This window comes from Bufo gargarizans, chromosome 1, assembly GCF_014858855.1.
Source record: "Bufo gargarizans isolate SCDJY-AF-19 chromosome 1, ASM1485885v1, whole genome shotgun sequence".
Classification (NCBI taxonomy): Eukaryota; Metazoa; Chordata; class Amphibia; order Anura; family Bufonidae; genus Bufo; species Bufo gargarizans.
This window is the reverse complement of record NC_058080.1, coordinates 96,484,021-96,497,405: the sequence shown is the minus strand read 5'-3', so window position 1 is coordinate 96,497,405 and position 13,385 is coordinate 96,484,021. Positions and strand designations below refer to the sequence as shown.

Here is a 13,385-nt window from a genome sequence, read left to right as displayed (position 1 = left end):
TTGCTTCATTGTAGAGAAAAAAGAACTTTAATCCATATGCAAATTAGAAGTTAAGTGCACCAGGGGCGGGCCCAGGCCGTTTTGTGCATCCTTGCTCCCCCTGCTTCCTCTGTCAGCCCCTCCCTCTCATTCTTGATTGACAGGGCCAGGCGAGATGACTATGCAGCAACCTAGTTGTGCCTTTTCTCCAGAACGAAGCAACCAGAACAGATGGGAAGGTATCATTGCATTCAGCAGAGCTAACCCTACAAGACACTGTGCCTGATTTAACCATTTAACCATGCATTTCTTGGCAACAGAATCCCCTTGAATATTTTTTTTATACCAAAAGCTCAGAATAATGTAAAATACCAAATTAACGACCCCCTGCTGCTCCTGTGCCACTTCATTTCAGCTTCCCTCCAATGACAACATTTCAACAGAGACATGTGGCCGCTACTAGCCCTCTCACCAGATGGAACTGGGGTCAGAAGGGCCCTGTTTCCCCAATTGCTGGGGGTCACAGAGGTGGGACTCCACCAATCACACTTTTATGTCATATCCTGTGTATATGTCATAGATGTCAAAGATGAAAAAAGTACTTCACATAGGCAGTAATGAACTCTGGAGAAGATGCAACGACAGTCCAAATGGTTGTCACCCAACTTTTCCATAAACAGAAATAACTGGATCTCTGGATCAAATTATTACCAACTATACCCGTATGGTATCCAGCCTATATATTGTGTAGCTGACTTCATTCTTATTTGTGACTGTTTTTTCACCGTCTGATGTACAATGTTCTTCCATGAATTGTTTAACCTGACATTGAGCTTCATTACATGCTGTCCACAACCGCTGTACCTTCTGCAGCCGGAAAACGTAGTCCTGACTCTGCAGGTAATCTCATCTAGTTATATTGTAAGCCGTAACATGTCAGTGGGGTGTCTAATGTCTATGAGCTCTCGAAGTGCCAACACAATTCTGTTCTCTCAATTTCTAATGGCACCGCCGACAATAAAGGTAGTGTCTATGTAGAAAGAGACCAGAAATACATTTGCAGTACCTCTGAAAATGGTACTTGCAAAAAGGTTGTTACTGGTCTAATGCAGTGTTCTGATTTACCGCATTGTACACTTTATAATTTTGTATGGATAAGTCAGGGTTATGGGGGTTGTCTTATCATAGACAATGGGGGCATATAGCTGGGATATGCCCCCATTGTCTTATACGTGCGGGTCCCACCGCTGGGACCCGCACCTATATCGAGAACGGAGCCCCGCAAGTAAAGGAGGGTGCACTGTGAATGCGCAGCCGCCCTCTATTCATTTTCTATGGGGCTGGCGAAAATAGCCGAGCGCTTTCTCGGCTATTTCCATCGGCCCCATAGAAACGAATGGGAGCGTGGGCCACTCATGCGCGGTACGCTCCTATTCACTTCTATGGGGAGCCGGCTTGGTGGTGGCCAGACCTGAGTCCTCCAGTCACCACTTTGCAGGGCTCTGTTCCCAAAATAGGTGCGGGTCCTGCGGTGGGACCTGCACCTATAAGACAATAGGGGCATATCCTAGCGATATGACCCCATTGTCTATGATGAGACAACCCCTTTAACAATCCATGCCCTTTTAGAAGGCAAAGCCTTATTTTCTGAGGAGTGGGCACATGTAGCTCCTCTCTATTCTTCTGTCCACCCAAGTCCCAGAGAACCATCATCTCTGAGACATTTACTGCAAGAAAGCCAGTGCTACATCAAAGTACTCCAGAGAGATAAGAGAGAGGATTGCGGCCCGGGGCTCCGTTCTCGATATAGGTGCGGGTCCCAGAGTTGGGATCCTCACCTCTAAGACAATGGGGGAATATCCTAGCGATATGACCCCATTGTCTATGATGAGACAACCCCTTTAACAATCCATGCCCTTTTAGAAGGCAAGGCCTTATTTTCTGAGGAGTGGGCACATGTAGCTCTTCTCTATTCTTCTGTCCACCCAAGTCCCAGAGAACCATCATCTCTGAGACATTTACTGCAAGAAAGCCATTGCTACATCAAAGTACTCCAGAGAGAGAAGAGAGAGGATTGCGGCCCGGGGCTCCGTTCTCGACATAGATGCGGGTCCCAGCGTTGGGATCCTCACCTCTAAGACAATGGGGGAATATCCTAGCGATATGACCCCATTGTCTATGATGAGACAACCCCTTTAACAATCCATGCCCTTTTAGAAGGCAAGGCCTTATTTTCTGAGCTTGAAGATTTTTTAAATGGGAACTGACAGGTCCGTTCTTATACACAACTGTATTCCCCAATTGTGGGACGATGCCTAGGAGGGCTACCCAAGCCCTCCTCATGGCCACCAGCCAGGTTCATAAGTAACTGATTCTCTCTTTTGCACCTGGGCAGCAGCCACAGGTGCCCCCCTGAATTCAACTGTATTGACGTCCTCTAGACAGCGATATAGTTGAACACTGTGGCACAGGTGGCAGTATTTTGTGCTGCACTGTGGTATTTGGTTCAGCTGGGGCAGTATATTGCTCTGCGCTATAATATTGCTGGCTCTGCCTACTTCTATTGTCTCTGACTAATTATGTTGCCCCATCTTCCATCAATTTGAATGCACCTGCAACATAGGGCCACTTTTACCTTTTTTTCCCAGGGCCATTTTTAGTTCCTAGTCCGCCCCTGCATGTTACAAACATAGCCCTTCTACTAGTGGACTCATTAGCTATTTTAGGTGTAAACCACAGTTCAGCTGTAAAGGCTTGATACATTGGAGGAAATAAATCTGCTATAGGTGCAAGTCCTAAGAGGAACCAAATGCATACCCTGGACTAGAAATGTGTACCCTCACAGGGATCAAGTACCGAAGGACAGATGGAGAAACTAAGCACAAGCGGATTTTTATTCCAATTTATGAAAGGTGGGCTGCTTATGTTGGGTTCCCTCTCAGTAATAGCGGGAATACCTAATGAAACAGTAGACAACATGGTCCATTCATGTCAGTGGATGCCGGGTTAGCATTGTGATTCCTCCCATAAGCAGGAGACTGTATGAGAGTGCAGACACCACTGGGGGCCTTCTGGTTAATTGATAGGTGTGATATTTTCTGTGGTTGACATGTCTTCACTATACTGTGATGTTGATTACATTTTTCTGCTGATGTTCCAGACCATACACTATGAGATTGGCTTCATCGTGGCTGCCGCCCTAGGTCTCGTTTTTTTCCTTTTGATGCCCCTGGTGGGATTGTGTTTCTGCATGTGTCGTTGCTGTGATAACTGTGGAGGGGAGATGCATCAAAGAAGCAAGAAGAATGCAGACTGCCAGAGAGGATGCATTTCCACCTTCCTCTTTGTGACGTCTTTGATAATAAGGTCTGTGCTGGATGCCAAGTTTACGTTAAATTGTCTTTGATCTAATTTAGAAAGTTCTCTAAGAAAATAGACTACGGGGAGTAAAGTACTTTGTTAACTTTCCTACCTGCAAATCTTATGTGCATTTTAATGGCTTCATTACACAAAGAGAAATTTAAAAAACCAGCCCCCTGTTACTGCGCTCCCCAAACAATTTATACCTAGTCAGATCAATACATAGCACAGTCTTGTCTTCATCATAATTTAAATGGTATCTGTTCCCAGAAAGGGTCTGTGATGTTTGAAAATCTACAGGCTTGCACCCATCATATAGCCTCCCGTCCTGTATTGGTGGTGACCCTGACCAAGCTCTATCAACAATTCATATACACCATGGTTGCATAAAATATGGTCCCTTAATTTAAAGGCTATGGACACCTTCAGGGGACATTTTTTATTTTTTTTTATAATTACATTTTACAAATCTTGGCCTAAAAATCATTTTTTCAATTGGTCTTTATTAATGTATTATCTCTAAACTACTAAAAGGTCATAAACACTTATTTAAGCCACGTTCTTATTAGTAAGATAGAAATTGTTTATAAGGTCAGAGATAAGGAGCACGTCAGTTTAGCTGCCTGACGGAGCAGAAAGAAAATTCTGATTCTGCTACTAGAGAAACTGCCCTAACTTTTAACTCAAAAATGTGTACAATGCAATAATGAAAAAAAATTCCCCCCAAAGGTGTACATAGCCTTTAAGACCTGGGGCAATCTCTTGGGACAGATCATCTCATACATGATCTAAAAAGAGGCTCTGTCTGATGGAAGTGTTGCTCAGTCCCTAGAATTACACAATACTCCTCATACCCTTGATCAGCAGCCTGCTGAGTGGGCCTCTTCCTCTGACAAACTGGATGCTTCCTTGTATTACATGGTAATTCATTAATTTCACTAGGTAACCCTAACCCTGCAATGGCCAATTGTGTTCAGTGGAGGCTTCATTTTGAGAATGGGTTTTCCAGTAAAGGCAAACATTTGGTTGTTAAAAACTACAGGATACCGTACGTGTGAGATAAACATGGTGAACTTTTTAATCTGGGGTCAACCCTTTCCAAAATAAAATAAAAAACCTACAGAGAGCAATGAAACTGGAAATATGAAGGTCCATTTATGACATCAATAGTAGATTTACAGCATCAATAATTTTTCATGGGTTTAAACACTCTACAGAGACCTTTCATGCTGAAAATCGGTGGTCAGAGACTTTACCACAGTGACTTCTATCACATATCAGAAGATCAGTTTGAATAGCTATCCCCCTGGGGACAATTCAATGCATTTCATTCCAGCGCCTAAGGTCTTTCTGACAAAACTCTAGAAGGCCTTCTAATGTTTAGGTTCAGTCCACAAGGGAAAATGTTTTATGGTGAAACCTACTTCCATTCCTTACCATATGGCATGTGTATATCACAGTATTTTATTACTGGTATTTCTCCATGTACATTCTGCATGGAAACTGATATAATTCTTCATGAAGTCTATAGTGAATGAAATAGGACAGTTAACTAAATATTCAGGAATCAAACGCTCCTTATAATGCTTCCTTTGGGGAAAGTGGCAGGAATTAGCTCTAGTCTCAGTTCACACTCACATTTGACATATAAACACTCCCGCTGTATGTCCTGAAGGTGTTCATAGACTTCTATGGACCCAAAATATAACATACTTTTTTTTAACTGTATTGTGAAATGTAGTGAGGGCATGCAAAGCTGTATGTACACAGCCTACAGGAAATCCAAGCCATTGTTCACGCATCATCCAGATAGAAGAACGTGGTTAGACCATGTAATATGAAGTCATCAGTATGACCAGACTTGAAGAACGTTGTTTGCTTGCAGCTCACCCTTACTGCCGGGCCTATGGAAGGTGACTAGAGATGCATCACAACCATGGCTATATGTCCAAAGCCCAGAGCTGTCTGTAATTGACGAGCAGCATGTAAACAGCCCCTGTCCTCCTCATGCAGCCACAGTCGGGGAGTTCAGCCCTCAGTGGCCAAATTTTAACATTTTATTCTGGAGAAATCTTTTCATTTTTAGGTCATGCACTGCAGATCAAGCACAATTGATGGTTTTGTGTGTAAAATACCAACTGCAGATTCACAGTCCCTTCTTCTTCTTTCTCACAGTCTTGGTGTTCTCTGTGCATTTGCTGCAAATCAGAATCTTACTGACCAAATTCGAGGGTCAAAAAAACTGGTGCAAAGCAACTTTAAGGACCTGAAGACCCTGCTGGCAGATTCTCCACTGGTATAGTACCCAGTACTCTTGCCTGTATCCATAAATAAATATATATGTATAGCGATAGATAGATAGATAGATAGATAGATAGATATAAGATAGATAGATAGATAGTAAGACAGATAAATAGATATAAGATAGATAGATATGAGATATATAGATATGAGATACATAGATATAAGATAGATAGACATGAGATAGATAGATAGATAGATAGATAGATAGATAAAAATAAATTGGCTTGGCAAAGGCCTTATTGAGTTGGGCTGAAATGTTGCATGGGGTGAATAAAGAGGGTCTAGCACCCGTGTTCATATTACTGAGGAGTGCTGCCTCATTTTTGTTTTTTAGATAGATAGAATGGACAGCACATTAACTGAACACTGACACATCATACACAATTCACTTCTGATTTTTCTGATAAAATCGCTACTTTGGTCAATGGGTCAGTAATAAAGACAGCCCGCACACAAATGCCACCCATGTGTGGTGTGTTTAAATAATTCTGTAGGTGACAGAACACAGACAAGTTTCATATCACCCATCCATAAAGCCCTAAAAGTGTGTAAACTTCTAGTAGCAGCAGAAGAAGAAAAAAACGACATCGAATTGTAGATCTTCAAATGACCAGTAGAGGGCAGTATCAAGCTTTGAACTAAAACAGTCTAAAATGTCATATCGCTGGTTGTAAAATGTACTGTCCCCTATTTTAATGAGTTTCTACTATTGCTACTCTGTCTGAAAAGAAAGGGATGCAAATGAGCTCTTAGCAAGCTCTGCCTCTGATACCACCAGATGTAAGGCAGCTATCCTATAAGTCAATGTTTGACCCTTTAAATAGGCCTTGAGACATGACTCAGATATAAAATAACCAGAGGAGCATGTATGGCCTTTAAGTCTCCTCACGCCAATTAAGGCGCTCTCTCCCCAATTAGAGATAGTACCCCCCAAATACTCTGTTGCCTGTATTCTCTAGGTCATCCCTCCAGCCACATATAATAACGGCAAAGTTGAAGGTGCATCTTTACCCCATGATCATGCCTAAAACAATCTAAGGCCATGGCAGGTTTTCCTATCACTTATTCAACATTGCAAGCCATCGATGCAGCTTTAGGCTACATTCACACGACCGTATGTGTTTTGTGGTCCACAAATTGCGGATCTGCAAAACAGACACATGACGTTCCGTATTGCATCTGTTTGTTTGTTTTTGCCGATCCACTGTAACAATGCCTATCCTTGTCAGCAAACCGTACTAAAATAGTACATGTTCTATTTTTCTTGAGGGGGTTACGGAACGTACATATGGATGCGGATAGCGCATGGTGTGATGTCCGCATTTTTTGCAGATCCATTGAAATGAATGGGTTCTCATTCGATCCGCAAAAAAAAAAAACGGAACGGACAGGGAAACAAAATCCGTTCGTTAGAATGTAGCCTTAAAGAGCTGGTCCCAGGGGTTTTGCCCTCAAGACCTCATCATCTGGATTTTCCCGGACACCAACAGTCCAGCAGTTGAAAAAGAAATTGTACTAAATCTTTGCTCCGGAACTGGGTGCTATAGGAAGTCTTCCAGTGTGTGCCACCAGTAAATGCGAATGGCACATCTAGATCTGCACAATAGCATATCACTTTTCCTGTGCTGACTTTAAATAATTACTACAGAAACCCAATTTTTCCTCATGCATCACATCAGCTTGCTTTAGTGACCGTGTGTACATTTACATGTCATAATTATATGTTTTCATTCTCTTTAGCAAATTGACTATGTATTGGACAAGTTCAACATCACCAAGGACAAGGCTCTGGCAGAACTGAGCAGTAAGTGTTATGGAACATACCAATAATCATTAGTAATGTCACACCTATGGGTGTAACTGTCTACCTGGGCTGTGGGCATAGCAGCTGTTATGGGTCTTCACATCAGTTGCACCTTACCATCTCCTGCATTTATTTCTCTCCACTTTACCTATGATATAAAGTGACTAATGAAATCCATACATGGAAGTCAGTAGTACACCGTCCATTGAAGTCTGAGGGAGCAGGGGGAGGAAGAGGATGAGCTGCTGAGCAGACAGAAGGTGGAGAGGGGCCAGATGCGGCTGCAGCATCTAGTGAGTTATTTATCTCACCCCAGAGCTGGATTACCATTTGCAATATTGGTGAGATACTGTAGATCACTCACTAGGTGCTGCAGCCACATCTAGTCTGTCTGCGCCTTCTGTCTCCTCCTTCTCTGCTCCCAGTAGACTTCAATGGGCTGTGGACGGACTTCTGTGTAGAAATTTGATCAGTAAATTCAGAGTGATCAGTGGCGCATGAGGTGGAAGGGAAATAAGTGGCATTTTTCTTTAATAAAATACATTACCAAGTTTACTATTGAATAATGAAAAATAAAACTTTAGGTACACGTTAAAGAAATCTCTTTGTATATTATATTTAAGTGGATTCTTTGCTGGTTGTCTGAGAATTTCCTCTTGTTGTAGATGTTGGGCCTTTGCTGGGAGAGCGCGTCCATGAGCAGCTCGGGAAAGAAGTGCGTCCTGCTTTTGATGGTGTTCTCAACATGGCTGGAGGTAAATAGGACTCCTCTTTAAAGATGCAGATATGAACACAGACATGAATATTTCTGCTATAGAAGATATAACTGTTTCTCTGTGATAATGCTGTTTAATTAGTTTGTAGAACAGCTGTATCGTGTCTTCTGCTTCTCTTTCATTATTATCTAGGCCTTCCTAATGCCAGCCATATACATAAGAAAACTGGTGGCCTAATCGCCAAAAACAAGTCCAGTGTGATCAATGAATTTCCCCCTTGGAAAGGACACCCAATGGGGGTTTACATATTAGACCTTTCACAGAACCGTGTAATGCCCATACAGTGTACTGTGTATATATAGCAATATTCAGATGATGACATCAGCAGAAATGTCAGCCTCTGTGATGTCATAACCCACTTTGGAGTCTTAAAAGGGACGCACCAGACTTCTTGAATGGGCCACCAGACTCCCAGGTGCAGCCAGCACAGCTATCTGGAAGCTGTGTGTACCAACAGTCAGTTTATATGGTCACCTGCCTCACCTATCCTTGTGATGTCATAACCTGTGACATCATCACCTGTTCTCAGGGACAGGTCAAGTAATGTTACTACCATTGTCGGTTGTGAGTTCATCATCTCTCTGACATCATCACACCTATTACCAGTTCTTTGACATCTTCACATAAACCGCTGCTCTGGCTCATGGAGGAGGGTCCTTAAAGGGTTTTGTGTCATCAGAAATTCTGTTATGTAGCTGACTGACATTTAGCACGTCCAGGTCCTCCATTTAGCACGCTCAGGTCCTCCATTTAGCACGCTCAGGTCCTCCATTTAGCACGCCCAGGTCCTCCATTTAGCACATCCAGGTCCTCCATTTAGCACGCTTAGGTCCTCCATTTAGCACACTTAGGTCCTCCATTTAGCACGCTCAGGTCCTCCATTTAGCACGCCCAGGTCCTCCATTTAGCACGCCCAGGTCCTCCATTTAGCACGCTCAGGTCCTCCATTTAGCACGCTCAGGTTCTCCAGTTAGCACGCTCAGGTCATCCATTTAGCACGCCCAGGTCCTCCATTTAGCACGCCCAGGTCCTCCATTTAGCATGCCCAGGTCCTCCATTTAGCACGCCCAGGTCCTCCATTTAGCACGCCCAGGTCCTCCATTTAGCACGCTCAGGTCCTCTATTTAGCACGCTCAGGTCCTCCATTTAGCACGCTCAGGTCCTCCATTTAGCACGCTCAGGTCCTCCATTTAGCACGCTCAGGTCCTCATGAGTGACGTCTGACTGCTCCTGAGCGGCAAAGAAATCCCACGCCTGCGCCATCCTGTTTTGTATCCGGCGCCGGGGCAGTGAGGAAGCCTGCACCAGGAGCGCGTCCTTCACTCATTGCGCCTGCGCCGAATACAAAACAAAATGGCGCAGGCGCGGGATTTCTTTGCCGATCAGAAGTCAGACGTCACTGAAGAGGACCTGGGCCTGCTAAATAGTTCGTAGACCGAGCCTCTAGGTGCTGAAGCAACGCCCTCATAGCACCTAGAGTCTCATTAGCATATTTTAAAAGTGTATTTTTTAGGAGAACGGCAGCAGGGACACAATTATAAATCACACTGTTAGGTACTGCTGACATTAGCACATCGCTAATGTCATTCAGCTACATAACAGAATTTCTGATGACAGAAACCCTTTAAGATGGGACTCCATTTTGACCTCTATATGCTCAAGTCAAATAGATCATTTGGACAGTGGTTGTCCTTATGTGACAACCCCTTTAACTACAGAGCATTTAAATGCTGGCAGCACATAAGTTATCATAAGCACGGGTGTAGCTGGGCGTGTGAGAGTGGCTGCCGATGCTGGATGTCCAGAAGGGGGGTGCCAACAAGCCATTGGCCGAAGGAAACCTAGCCTCAACTCTGAACATAAGAGAAACTATTAACAAAGTCCATAGATCTTCACCTGTCTGGGTTTTATTTATACTGGAAGGATTTCTTGTATATTAACAAGTTAATATTACAATTTACAGCAAAGGATCAAAGTATGAAAGTAGAGAGATAGTGACATCAAAGGGACTTCGTTATAAGAACAGTCTCTGGTTTTATGAACAGTATCAGGGCTCTGTCATATTAATCAGTGTTATGTCTGGTCTTACTCCATGATGGCAGACCATGCAGGATCTTTACAGACAGGTCTGTGTGATCAGACATGATACAACTGAGTTAACCCTCCAGGGCTCTCACAGTATGAACACAGCAATCACTTACTTGTCCTATGGGAATTAATTTTCAGATGATTTATCCGTTTTCTGAAATTCTTGCTAAGGAGCTCGGCGTTACTTATTGGTGCAGCATAAGTCACCACACAAGAATGTCAAACTCTCTACCTGGGGTGATAGGACAGATAGAACCCATACGGGGTTAGTGCTCCTTTCCCTTCTCTGCACTCCACAACCAATATCTATGAATATAAAGATCAAGATTCATTATAAAGATTAATTTTAGGTTTAATAGAAATTTCAAACCAGTTATATAGACTGTTACCTATACTGTTAAGTAATATTGTACACAGGAGCATTGCCTACAGCAGATCTCCACTTATTACTATTAAACCTAAATGTCCACCTTAAAACACAATTTTTAATCTAGATAAGCTCAATATTATGTGCTGATTTAATTTCTTTATATATCTTTAGACTGGATGGAGTTCTGTTTTTGTAGAGCTCTAAATCTCTGCATGGACAGGCTGGCTCATAGCCACCACTAGAGGGAGCTCTGGGGCTCACTGCATACTATTTTTATACATTAAACTCCCTAATAAGATAGGCTCATAAGCTCCCTCTAGTGGTTGCTGAAGGCAGGAAGAATATCATCATTGAACTCTATGGGGTAAATTCAAGCTTCAAAGATTCAAAAATCTTTTTGCACCATTCCTTGTTTGGGAATTCCCCCCCCCCCCCCCCTTTATGCATTTTTTTTGCCACTCTCAGGACATTGCAAAAAAGTGCACAGAGCTACAGCTTCCAATATATTTGTTAAAATTTACACCGGAAAACTGGCACAAATTCTAGAGGAAACCTGCGCCAGCTCACTGCTGGCATAAATTCCAATTTTCTGATGCACATGTAGCCCACAAAGTATAGGCCTCTTAATAAATGTTACACCTATTACTCCCACGCACTTCGGATTAAGACTGGCTTTGAAAATATCAGTCTTCAAAAATTCCCCCCATTGTGTATGCTGGGAGAGTTGGAGTTCTGTATCACAAACAACAAAGATATATTAGGAAAGTATTAGCACATTTTACCTTTAAATGACTTTAAAATCTTAGACAAATTAAAATATACTGTTGTTTGTTTCCAGTCCCTATGCAGACCTATGTGTCTCTATGTTAACAGACTGAGCAGTAGAGGACTGACGGGAGTATGACCATAAAGTATGTTTCTATGTGGTCTGGAGCCATGGAGATGCAGAGATCTGTAGACGCAACAATATAAAGCAAAGATTATTTGCTAAGTGCTTAAAAAAACTGGTTGCAAAGGTGGCCGAGCCTTCAATCTAAATAGAAGGATATCCCTCCAAATAATGTAAATGGGCAAAATATTTGAATCTAAGACTTATCAGACCCAAATTACATTTTTCCAATTTGCTCACCATTATTACTCTGTGTGTGGCATTGTGTATCAGATTGGCGCTGGCTTTTCACATCTTTTTACGTTTTCTGTTTGACTATTGATGATTACAGTGATACATGTTTGTAAAATGTCCACGAGAAGTTTTCCATACGTGACCCCATATCCATATCCATTTACATGCTTCGTTGCTGTTTATCACTATGAGCAGATTATTGCATCATGGTTTCATTGTGTGTCTTATAGTTGTTTCATTGTTACCTTTTGTTTTATGTTCACTTTTGTTCACTTTTTATTTTAACTTGTAGTCAAAGTGGAAAGGGCAATTAAAGGTAAAACCCCAGCACTGCTGGCATTGAATAGTCCTGTGACGTGAAGTGTTTGTCCTATGTATACACCTATCTGTGTCGTGTGTAGTCTCAGTGTAACGATTTTGGTTCCACCAACTAAACAGACACTAGTATAGTGTAACAGGTAAAAATAATACATAAAAACATGAAAAATCTTAGACGCATTCTTGGGCAGGGAAAGGAAATTGGAGGCAGAGGTGTAGCTAGATATGGAGTAGAGAGGTAGCAGTCACACCCAGGTTCTGGTACCTAAGTAGAACACAAAGGCCCATTGCCACAAACAAAGCCATCAGTAGTATATATGATGCATGGTATTGCAGGTACATATATAGGGCGCCTTTACTGGCAGATTTTGTTGCAGATGAGAATGAGTTCCGTTCATCTGAATTGGGTTTGCAGGAATCCATATGCTTTCTGCCAAACCAACCCCATTCAGATAAATGGAACCAATTTTTCTGCAAAAAAGTTGCTGGCTGTGAAGGCGCCCTTAGTACTGTTACCCAGAAGCTTCAGGTAAACACATCTGCAGCCAAGTCCTACTGACCAACATAATTAGTGATGAGGTGGTTTCACTGGAAGAGAGCTTTTCATAATTTGCTTGGGGTTCGCCTCACCTCCTTTTACACAGCTTCCAGCACTTACCATGATGTTCTTCTCTGATCCTATTCTTTCCCATATTCAAGAAGTTGCACTGGAGAAAAACGTGCAGTTGTTGTTTTAGTGTCACATGCTACGTAAATGCACTTACTAATTATTGTTCATTACTAAGCAACTTTTCATCTTTTGTTCTAAAACTTTTTAGTTTTTCTTTAATAGAGTAATCCAGCTGTACCAGGTGTTGGCATATCGCTGGGATGTGGCTTCACATGCTAGTTGGTGGGAATTTGATGACAAGGGTATTTTCTCTGTTAGTGCTATTCCTATTCTGGCGCTGCAAAGTGGACTACAACTAAACCAGTGTCAGACTGGGGTTCCTTGGGCCCACCAGAAGAAGTTATTCTTGTGGCCCAACTTCATCAGGTTTTGATTAGAAGAAATAGACACTAGATGCAAGTGATTGGCTCCAAATGTTTTTCTTTTCTCATGGATCTTTGGGGACCACTATTGTATGAGATCCCTGGCCCACTAGAGGATCCTCTGGTACTGTGGTGGGCCAATCCAACACTGAACTCGACTACATTCAAGAGTTCTAAAGAAGCCATCATGCCCCAAAGAACAATTTGACTGTGATCTGGAATACTCCTTTA

General features: G+C 42.4%; 1 protein-coding gene across 9 annotated transcripts in view; it reads left to right on the top strand.

Annotated features, from left to right (window-relative positions):
• PROM1 (prominin 1) overlaps positions 1-13,385 on the top strand; it is a 194,156-nt gene that overhangs the window by 110,584 nt on the left and 70,187 nt on the right. For 7 of the 9 annotated variants that reach the window (XR_006390259.1, XR_006390262.1, XR_006390258.1 and 4 more), the window contains 5 exons: positions 853-879; positions 3,140-3,345; positions 5,515-5,635; positions 7,384-7,447; positions 8,113-8,202. Coding sequence is in view for 4 of the 9 variants with exons in the window: in XM_044296865.1 (XP_044152800.1) it covers positions 853-879; positions 3,140-3,345; positions 5,515-5,635; positions 7,384-7,447; positions 8,113-8,202 (508 nt within the window). In the remaining 5 variants the exon portion in view is untranslated. The remainder of the gene's footprint in view (positions 1-852; positions 880-3,139; positions 3,346-5,514; positions 5,636-7,383; positions 7,448-8,112; positions 8,203-13,385) is intronic. The other 2 variants (XR_006390261.1, XM_044296871.1) reach the window with 1 other exon arrangement.